General features: G+C 45.2%; 1 protein-coding gene across 1 annotated transcript in view; it reads left to right on the plus strand.

Annotated features, from left to right (window-relative positions):
- The first annotated feature begins 10,753 nt into the window (after positions 1-10,753).
- ZSWIM5 (zinc finger SWIM-type containing 5) overlaps positions 10,754-11,455 on the plus strand; it is a 184,584-nt gene continuing 183,882 nt past the window's right edge. Inside the window, 2 exon segments of the mRNA XM_017881686.1 lie at positions 10,754-10,818; positions 11,020-11,431. Coding sequence (XP_017737175.1) covers positions 10,754-10,818; positions 11,020-11,431 — 477 coding nt within the window.

Consider the following 11,455-nt stretch of genomic DNA (forward strand, 5'->3'; position numbering starts at 1 on the left):
TTTTTTTTTTTTTTTTTTTGAAACGGAGTCTCGCTCTGTCGCCCAGGCTGGATTGTAGTGGCATCGTCTCGGCTCACTGCAAGCTCCACCTCCTGGGTTCAAGCCATTCTCCTGCCTCAGTCTCCCGAGTAGCTGGGACTACAGGCGCCCGCCACCACGTCCGGCTAATTTTTTTGTGTTTTTAGTAGAGACAGGGTTTCACCGTGTTGGCCAGGATGGTCTCGATCTCCTGACCTCGTGATCCGCCCGTCTCGGCCTCCCAAAGTGCTGGGATTACAGGCTTGAGCCACCGCGCCCGGCCAAAAGGTGCAGTTTTAAAAGCAGCCAGCAGCCAGTGTGACTGGGTGCAGTGGCTCATGCCTCATCCTAGCACTTTGGGAGGCCGAGGCAGGTGGATTACCTGAGGTCAAGAGTTCAAGACCAGCCTGGCCAACACGGTGAACCCTTGTCTCTATTAAAAATACACAAAAATTAGCCAGGCGTGGTGGCACGCGCCTGTAATCCCAGCTGCTACTTGGGAGCCTGAGGGAGGAGAATTGCTTGAACCTGGGATGGGGAGAGTGCAGTGAGCCGAGATCACACCACTGCACTCCAACCTGGGTGACACAGAAAGTCTATGTCTCCTCCAAAAAAAAAAAGCAGCCAGTGCAAGTGAGGGGTTTTGAAATTTAAGCTTCATTATATTCATGTTATATCTATTTTTATTCAGAGATCAAACCTCCTTCTCTTAAAGTCCAGTAACTGGGTCTTTGCATCTCTGTGTCTGAGTTCATTTTAGTTTTGTTTTTGTTTTCTGCCCAGGGCGTCAGCTTCTCTTTCTTCTTTAGGACTAGAGATACAAGGTCATGGAATCCGAGAGCTAGAAGAGACCTTAAAAGATCATCTGATTTAAACATTTAATTATGGAAAAGAGAATAAGGTCCATAAAAGTGAAATGATTTGCATGAGGCTCCATCACCAAGGAGATGTGAATTAGTATACCCTCAATTGCAAGTATTAGAAACCCCAAGTCAGAGCAGCTTTAACGAAAAAGACTTCTAGTTAACTATAATGGGTTGAACATTTGCATTTATCTCTGCTCCTTCCGCTAAATCTCTCTAGATCAGTACTTCTCAAACTTTAACATGCAAATGAATCAACTGGGGAGCTCATTAAAATGCAATGCATCCAACAATTCTGGGGTGAGGCTTGATTCTACATTTCTATCAAGCTTCTAGGTGATGCCAGTGTTGCTAATCTGTGGATCACATTTTGAATAGTAAGGCTCTGGATCAGGGGCTGAGGAACTACAGCCACAGCCTGTTTTTTGCATGACCTATTAAGCCTAAAAGATATACCATCTGGCTCTATATAGAAAAAGTTTTGCCAGCCCCTGATCTAGATGGCAAAAAGAGAATGAGAAAAGTATAACCCCATGGAAAGAACAAATGAGATAACAACAGAGGATCAACATTTTTTAAAAATCTGGAAGATGAAAAGCAGATGGACAAATTGTCTTTGCTGAATGGAGTAAGAAGAAACCCGGAAATCTTCATGGGGTGAAATCCACAAAGAAGGTTTGTTTATATTACAAACCTTAGAAAAAGTCAGAGCTTGGAGATACCAGGTGCCTGGAAAACTTGATAAGGGTGGGTGTATAGGAAGAAAGGAAAAAATGGCAGACACACAACTGTGTCACTGATATCCCCTTTATTTGTTCCACTGCAAGGAATGTGTTTAGGTAATAGTTTCCAGCTGTTAGTTTCATCAGGGTCTACCTCAGTTTGTGAGCTGAAGGCATGCTTTTCTCAGGGAGGCTCTAGCCAATGACTGTACATGTGCCTTGCCATTTGTGCTTAATGAAGGACTCCTTTAATGAGAAATCTTTGCCCTGAAGACCTCTATACGGCTGCAAAGACCTTGAAAGGTTGGCACCATGGTCTGGCCATTCTGCCTGTCTGACCCCACCATGCCTCTGAAAATGCCCCATCCCTGTGAACCCTCAGAGTTGGGGTAGGGACAGCGGAGGAGATTAGTGCCATGTTTAAAGATTGAGAGGATGCAAAGGGTGCAAGAGGTTGTGATCTTTACTGCAACCCCCATTTAACTTGCCAGTATGGCCCCTGCAGAATCTAGAAAGTTTCCAAAGGATGCCTGTAGATTACCACAATCTCAACCAAGTAGCAGCCCTGATTGTATGGCAGTAGTAACTGCCATACTGGACATGGTACCATCACTAGATTAGATTAATATGGCCTCAGGTACATAGTATATAACCATTTTGTTGACAAATGCATTTCTTTTCTGTCCTAATCAAGAAAGAATCAGAATGACATACATTCACATGAAACATAGTTATTATATTAGTCAGGGTTTTCCACGGAAGATCTATAAGGTAAGTGGGCAAGCTTACCTTGCCTGGAGACCCAGGAGCCAGTGGCTTAGTTCTAATCTGAGTCTGAAGGTGTAAGAACCAGGAAAACTGAGAGTATAGTTCCTGTCTGAATTATGCCAGGCTTGAGACCCAGGAAAAACCAATATTTCAGTTTGAGTCTGAAGGCAGCAAAAAAGCTGATGTCCCAGTTCAAAGGCAGTCAAGCAGGAAAAACCTCTATTTCAGTAAGGGGAAGTTCAGCCTTTTTGTTCTATTCAGACCTTCAACTAGTTGGATGAGGCCCAACCACATCCAGGAGGGCAATCTGCTTAACTCAGTCTACTATTTAAATGCTAATTTCATTCAAAAATACCCTCAGAGAAACACCTAGAATAATGTTTGACCAAATATCTGGGCATCTCGTGGCCTAGTCAAGTTGACACATAAAATTAACCACTACAGTTATTTATAGTTTTGCCTTGGGATTATATTACATTTCCTGCCCTTTGTCATAATGTAGTATGATCCGGACCATCTCAAAGAATATCATGTTGATTCATTACATTGATGACATCAAGTTGACTGAACAGCATAAGCAAAAGTTTGCTAGGATGCTGGTGGCCTTATTAAGACACATATGTGTTGTGCAGGGTGGGAGAAAAACTGCAGTGAACTGGAGACATGTCATTATGGTAAAACGCTTAGGGGCCCAGTTTCAGGGCATGCTAGGATATCCCCTCCAAAGTGAAAGATAAAATTAAAAGATAAAAGATAAAAGAGGCCGGGCGCGGTGGCTCAAGCCTGTAATCCCAGCACTTTGGGAGGCTGAGGCGGGCGGATCACGAGGTCAGGAGATCGAGACCATCCTGGCTAACACGGTGAAACCCCGTCTCTACTAAAAAAATACAAAAAACTAGCCGGGCGAGGTGGCGGGCGCCTGTAGTCCCAGCTACTCGGGAGGCTGAGGCAGGAGAATGGCGTAAACCCGGGAGGCGGAGTTTGCAGTGAGCTGAGATCTGGCCACTGCACTCCAGCCTGGGTGACAGAGCGAGACTCCTTCTCAAAAAAAAAAAAAAAAAAAAAAATAAAAGAAAGATAAAAGATAAAAAGAAGCACAGTGCCAGATAGGCCTCTTCAGGTTCTGAAGGTAAGATATTTCACACCTAAGAATACTGTTCTAGCCCCTATACTGAGGTAACACAGAATGCTATCATCCCTTATGGTGCTTGGAGTGGGAAGGGGCTCTGAAGCAGGGCCAAGCAGTAGGGGAAGCAGCCTTGATGCTTGGGCTGTATAAGCCAGCAGGCCCAGTTGAAGGTATCTGTGGTGGGAAAAGATGCAATGTGGAGTTTATGGGAAGCCCCAGTGGAAGAATCACAGTGCAGGTCCTGGGAATTTGGAACAAGGTCATGTTAGTCACAGAAGAGGATTATACACCCTAAGAGAAATAGCTCCTGGTGCCTTACTGGGCCCTGGTAGAGATAGGACACTTGACTCTGGGGCACCAAGTTACTTTGAGTATGAAACTTTCCATTATGAGCTGGGTTCTGTTAGACCTGCCAAGTCATCAATTCAGCCATACCAGCATCTGTCATTAGATAAAGACATTACATCCAGGACTATAAGAGCCTTAGGAGGAACAGAGAGCATGAGCAGGAAGCCTAGGCCTCCTATACCACCTGCTATAGTTGCATTATTGCTCTTCTTTAAGCTTGGGCTTATATCTATATGACAGAAGGTAAGTCTGACATGAGAGCTGAAAAAGGAAGAAAAGGCCTGAGCTTGGTTTATGGGTAGGCCTGTTTGGAATGTGGATATAAGCCAAAAATGGATAGTAATGGCGTTATAGTCATCTTCAGCAGTGGCCCTGAAAAATGGTGGAAAGGAAAACCCTTCCAAATGAGTAGAACTAGGAGCAATGCATCTGGCTAACTGCTTTGTGAGCAGGTGAAAAGTGGCTAGAGAGGTGAATATATATATAAAATCCTGGGTAGTGACCAGAAGGCAGTGACCAGAGGGCTTGAGCCCTCTGGCCAGGGACCTGGAAGGGAAAGAATTTTTGTGTCACATATTAATGGCCACTTAAAAGCATCCAACATGAAAGAGGCATTGAACAGTCAAGCAGACAAAAATGACTTGGCCAGGTATTGCTAACTAGCCTGGTGCTAATTAGTTGGCCGCCCCAGGACTGGTATGATGGGGACATGAGAGATAACTCATGGTGGCATAAGTGGAAATTACATATAGTCTCAACAGCAGGCATTCCCACCTATCAAGATTTATCTAGGCATTGCTGCCTTAAATGTCTCATCTGTTGGCAACCAAAATGAACAACTAACCTCCTGATACAGGAGTTTATATAACCTCCTGATATAGCACTGTTGCTGATACAGGCCAACTGGTCTCTGGTGGCAGATGCAGCACACCAGTCCCTTTCATTCTAAAAGGGTCAAGAGTTTGATTTCAAAGGGAGAGATACCTGCATATGAGTTTGCCTTTCCTGCCTACAGACCTTAAATAGCACCAGTACCCAAGGGCTTATGAAATGCCTTATCCACAGGCATAGAATTCAACATAGAATAGCATCCAACCAGAGAACCCACTTCACAGCAACAGGTGTTTGAGAGTCATCTGGTACTATAGTGTGAATGTCCCTTCTAAAACTCATGTTGAAATTTAATTGCCATTATAACAGCATTGAGAGTCAGGACCTTTAAGAGGTGATTAGGTCATGAGGACCCTGCCATCATTATCAGGAGAGTAGGTTAGTTATCACAGGAGTGGGTTCCTGATAAAAGGATGAAGTTTGGCCCCCATCCTCTTTCTGTCTCACAGGCTCAATTTCTTCTATTGTGGGAAAGCACAGCACAAAGGCCCTCACTAGATGTTGGTGCCATGCTCTTGGAATTCCCAGCCTCCAAATCATGTGTTGAATAAACTTACATTCTTTGTAAATTACCCAGTCTGTGGTATTCTGTTACTGCAGCACAAAGTGGCCTAAGACATCTGGCATGACCATTGAATACCCTAGTCATATCATATAGCACATTATCCAGCCAGCCTCATAAAGTGCTGGGAAGACGTTCTACAGGCATAGAAGCAGCCAGCCTTATAAAATGCTCAAATGTCCTTCTATAGACATTTGATATGCCTACCTCAGAGACCACATTTTGAAGGGATGGGGTGGCATCCTTCAAGATGATAAGTATGCAATAAATTAGGCACCTCTATATAGTGTTGTGGCTCCAACAGAAATGAGACATAGGTTTAGAAACCAAGGAGTAGAAGCAAGAGTGGGCCTCATTATTTATCATTTACAATGAACTTCTGGGAGATTCTGTGCTTTCTGTCCCCACAACTCTAGGTTCTACAGGACTAAAGGTTCGAATCCATTGCACCCTAAGTTATGGCTGCTGCCAGGGCATCAGAGACTCCTTGTGCCCAGGGATTGCAGGTGAGAAAAGGAGTTAGCATACTGGCAGGAGTCATTGACCCGTAAGCAGGAGGCGGTATTCCTCTTATACAGTGCAAGCAGGAAGGAATACATATAGAACTGAAGAGATCTTCCTGATTGCCTCCCTGCCCCACTGTAACTGTGAACAGACACATGGAATAATCCTGGCCTATAAAAGTATGATTGCTGAGAGCTCAGAACTCTAAGGACTGAGGGCTTGGATCATTTCTCTAAGCAAGCTCCAAGACCCGTTGAGGTGATAACTGGGGGTGAGGAGAATTCAGAATGGATGGTGGAAGAAGAAAAAGATGAGTTCTAGTTGTAGCCCCAAGACCAGTTGTAACAATAGGGAATATAGCTCATTCCATTAACTATCCTCTTCTGAGTTTCCCCTCAGGAAGAGAACCATGGAAGATCTGCTCCCTGATTTTGCATGAAGAAGTAAATTGGTGAGGTACAAGAGGTGAACTGTGGCAGCCATGAAAATGTTCTTCTCAGATTTCTAGCTGTGGGGGGCATACTTTACTGACTACTTTAGCTGCTGTGCTCCAGAATCTATCCCTGCATTTACCTCTGGATAAATGCCTTCCACAGGCTGCTGCCACCCAGTGATTTGGTACAACAAGAAGAAGTACTAAGACAGGCCCATTCCTAGAAGGCGCAGGGTTCCTCTGATGGGCACATTTGGTCTTGCCTAACTTTCTTAGAACTGTACTGCACTCTAAGACCCTCCCACTCAACCTTCCTTCCTTTCTTTTCTCTTTCATCTGCATTGAGATCTGACATCTCTTACAGTCTTCCCTAGCTCCTAGCTTCTTCTCCATGTTCCCTATTAAGCATAATGTCTGGCCGGGCGCGGTGGCTCACGCTTGTAATCCCAGCACTTAGGGAGCCGGAGGTGGGCGGATCACGATGCGCGGTCAGGAGATCAGACCACAGTGAACGCGTCTCTCTAAAAAATACAAGAAGAGTTAGCCGCGTTGGGCAGCGCCTGTAGTCCCCTACTCGAGAGGCTGAGGTGGAAACAAGACGCGAGCGACTGCATGAGCCGAGTGGTGCAGCTGCCCCGAGCGTGGCGTACAGGCGAGACTCCTGTCTCCAAAAAGAAAAAAAAAAAAAAAAAAAGAGCATGCGTGGGAAAAAAAAAGCATAGTGTCTAATAAATCTCTTGCACATCTAATCATTTGACTAATTCACACCCTAAATGCCATTAGAGGGGAGAATAGACACAAACATGTGGTCATTATAGTGATGGTGAATACTAACTAAGTATAAAAACAGAACAAACTGCCATGAGAATAACATGGTGACTTCTCAATTAGTGGTTTGATGCTTAATAATAAACCAACATAAAAAGAATTTTGATGGCTATATTAGCCCATTTAAATGAGATAATTGTATCTCTGGGAGGTGGGTATCAAAGGCTGAAAGGGACATAAGGAACTGTCTGGAATGACGAAACTTCTACATTTTTTTCTATGTAAAGACCTTATGGAGTGTATACAATTGTAAAGGTCGCGCGTGAAGCGAGAGCGTCGAGGGGGAAAAAGTCATCAAGCTGTACACCTGACCATTTGTGCCTTTAATTAGAAGTGTGCAGAGAAAAAAAGAAAGGAAGATTGGTGTTTTTTTTTTTTTTTTGTTTTTTGAGACAGAGTCTGCGTCTGTCGCCAGGCTGGAGTGCAGTGGCACCTGTGTGTTGTCACCTGATCAATGCTGTAGAGAAGAATATCGCGGTACGTGCCGCAGCAGTCTCCTTGAAATATTCAATTCTTTCATCAGAGAAGAGGATCCAACAGAGAGGTACAGCAGGCCCAGAACCATTGCTAGCCCATATGGTTACTTGGTGAGAATGAAAGAGGGCACCAGATGGCAACCTGGTTCAGCACGGGCAAATGGAGTGCAGCGCAGTTCAGCCCCTTTTGGCCTGATGTCTAGATTATTCTTTTCGTCCAGTGCCTTTCTACAAGCCTTTAGTGTACGCTCGCGTGTCCGCACCCTGTTGTTTATCTCAAACTCATCCTTGTGTCCAACTTGTATTATTTTTCTCCTGATTCATGCTACAGTATTTCGTGTGAGTGATGTAAGTATTCCTAAAACCACTGCCTTTATCATATAACTCTCCTGCTCAAAATTACCTTTATTTAGCTTCCTTCTACCAACTTAAGAAAATGCAGGATTCCAGCCGGGTGCGGGTGCTCCAAGCTGTAATCCCAGCACTTTGGCCAGACGGGCGGATCACAGAGGCAGCGAGATCAAGGAACCATCCTGGCTAACACGGTGAAAAACCTGGTCTCTACTAAAAACTACAAAAAAAAGCTAACCGGCGAGGTGGCAGGCGGCCTGTGGAGTCCCGCTACTCGGGAGGCTGAGGCGAGGAGAATTGGCCGTGAGCCCGGGAAGCGGAGCTTGCATGACAATACTGGCCATGCATCCCAGCCTGTACAGAGCAGGACTCCGTCTCAAAAAAAAAAAAAAAAAAAAAAAAAAAAAAAAAAAAAAAAAGAAAATGCAGATTCCTCAAGTTAGCATTTTACAATGCTTTTAAAATCTTTTCACAATGTCTCCTGTCTCTCTTGCAGTCTTTTCCCACTATTTCTTACCAGGAACTTATGGTCCAATTAATCTATCATTCTTGTTATTCCCAACCATGTATTGCATATTCCCAAATGTCTTATTTGCCATGTTATTACCATTTGTGTTTATATATTTATGTGCTTGTTTTTTAAGTTTTTTATTTATTTATTTTTTGAGATGCGGTCTCGCTGTGTCTCCCAGGCTGGCAGTGGCACGATCTTGGCTCAGTGCAACCTCCGCCTCCTAGGTTCAAGCAATTCTCCTGCCTCAGCCTCCCGAGTAGCTGTGATTACAGATGTCCGCCATCCTGCCCAGCTAATTTTGGTGTTTTTGGTAGAGATGGAGTTTCACCATGTTGACCAGGCTTGTCTCGAACTCCTGGCCTCAAGTGATCCACCCACCTCAGCCTCCCAAAGTGCTGGAATTACAGATATGAGCCACCACGCCCACCTAACACGGAGCTTATAGTCTATTTTGGGAAACAGACATTAAGCAAATAAACACATAAATACAGGCTAGGCGCCATGGCTCACACTTGAGATCCCAGCACTTTGGGAGGCTGAAGCGGGCAGATCACTTGAAGGCGGAGTTCGAGACCCCATCTCTACTAAAAATACAAAAATTAGCTGGGCATGCTGGCATATGCGCCTGTAGTCCCAGCTACTTAGGAGGCTGAGGCAAGAGAATCGCTTGAACCCAGGAGGCAGAAGTTGCAGTGAGCCAAGATTGTGCCACTGCACTCCAACTTGGGTGTGACAGAGTGAGACTGCATCTCAGAAAAAAGGCAGTAACTGATTAAATCAGAGTAACATATTCATTGATTCAAAGTGCAAATATTTTCTGAACATCTTCTATGTGTAGGCATTTTGGCAGGTTGTAGAAATAGGTCCTTACATGGAAATGGTTCCTGCCCTTCCATAGCTCATAGTCTAGTTAGGGAGACAGGCATTAAAGGAATATTCATTCTCCCAAAAAACTCTGATAAATTATAGGAAGGAAAATAATGTGCGTTCTGGAAGCCTGTAAATGTGGTACCAGATTCAAGGTGGAGTAGGGATTCTGCTATTTTGCAGTAATCAATTTATAGATATTTACAGATATAAATTCATTTACCAATATAAACAGATTTCTTTTTCTTTTTTTTTGAGAGAGGGTCTTGCTTTGTTGCCCAGGCTAGAGTGCAGTGGCATGATCATAGCTTACTGTAACCTTGAACTCTTGGGCTCATGCAATCCTCCTACCTCAGCCTTCAGGGTAGCTAGGACTACAGGGTGTAGGCCACCAATCCCTGCTATTTTTTATCTCTTTGTAGAGATGGGGTCTCCAGTCAGCTCTGTTGCCCAGGCTGGTCTAGAACTCCTGGCCTCAAGGGATCCTCCCACTTTGGTCTCCCAAAGCCTTGGAATTACAGGCATGCGCCACTGCATCTGGCCTAAACAGATACTTATTGAGTACCCACTATACTGAATAAGCACACAATTTGAGTTACTTCTAATCCCAGCTAGCCTGGGCAACATAGGGAGACCTACCCTCTACAAAAAATTTAAAGAATTAGCTGGGTGTGGTGTTGTGCATCTGTAATCCTAGTCATTCTGGAGGCTGAGGTGGGAGGATAGTTTGAGCCCAAGAGTTTGAGGTTGCAGTGATCACCCCACTGCACTCGGGACTGGACATCAGAGTGAGATCCTGTCTCTAAAAAAACTTTTTAAAGTGAATTATTTCTAATTCTTACAACATTTATGTGTAGAAGCATTATTACTAGCTCCCTTTTAAAATGATTTAACTGAATCATGAATAACATCACACACGGCAAGTGTGATTCACACCCAATTCTGACTCTATAGCCTGTGCTCTTTAATTCTGAGATTACAGCAAAACCAAACCGTGGCTCCAGCCTGTCTCCAATCATTTACTCTCTTCTTACTCTTACTTTATCCTACACTCTAAATCTCGCTCATTTTGAAGGGCAAACTCAACTATAGAAACTCTTTTAATACAATTCTTGGAATGTTTTAAAGTTGTAGAGATTAGTTTGTCAGCAAATTCTGAAATAATCTGAGTTTTCTTGACCGAGCAAGAGACAGTCACTTACAATTGCTTGTTGTTTATGGAGTTAGTGATGAAGTTGCCATTCTTGAGGACCCACTATATGCCAGGCAGAGGATAAATTATAGTGAAGGAAACAGACATGATTCTCACTCTCATGGAGTTGACAGTCAGACATTAAACAAATATATAAAAATACAACTGTGTAAAGGTGTAGAAGACTGAGCCAGGCGAGGAAAACATGAAAGACCTAAATCAGATTGGAGGTAGGGGATCAGAGAATTCTACCAAAAAAACACACAAAAAGTGTTTTGTATCCTAGGATGCAAGGTGCTAAACCCTCCAAAAGACCCCATAAGGATGCAGCCGCCGTGGCGATAAGATCTTGGTACCCCATTGTCAAGGGGTGGTGCGACTTTGTCCCATTCTGGGGTGGGGTGGGGTAACCGCCGGGTTTATCCTACATTGTTGTAGCGTAAGGCGAGTTTTCATCACTCGAACTTTCTGATTTTTTCCCCTAGTGTCTTCTTTCTCAGGGTCTTTCTGCCAGATCTTCCGCTAGGCTGTGACAGCCCTCCTGTCACAACAGTACCGTTGGAGCTGGATTGGTTTTTTCTCCTCGTGCCCTGCGAGCCTATAACTTCACGGAGGCGGCTCCTTGGATGGCTTATGGCCCCGCCATTTCATTCGGTCACACAGTCCATTCCTGTCTGGCCGCGGCAGGTGGGTTGGAGGTGCGCGGGCCGGCGGGCGTGCGAGAGCGCCCGGCGCTCCTCGCCCATCCGCGGCTGCCGGATCCGCGCGAGCGCTCGGCTCGCGTTCTGGGTTATTTGCGCCTGAAGCGCGCCGCGGGCCCGCGCTCGCTCCCGCCTGTCTTCACGTCCGCGGAGGCACGGACAGCGCGCGCCGCCTCACGCTACTCCGCAGGCCGCCAGCGTCTGCCCTCGCAGCGCGCGCCCGGGCCCGGCCCAGGTTCCCCACTCGGGCCGGCGGGCTCGCGGGTTCTCTCGCCCCGCCCCCCTGGG

The sequence above is a fragment of the Rhinopithecus bieti genome, unplaced genomic scaffold (genome assembly GCF_001698545.2).
Source record: "Rhinopithecus bieti isolate Rb0 unplaced genomic scaffold, ASM169854v2 scaffold_12155, whole genome shotgun sequence".
NCBI lineage: Eukaryota > Metazoa > Chordata > Mammalia > Primates > Cercopithecidae > Rhinopithecus > Rhinopithecus bieti.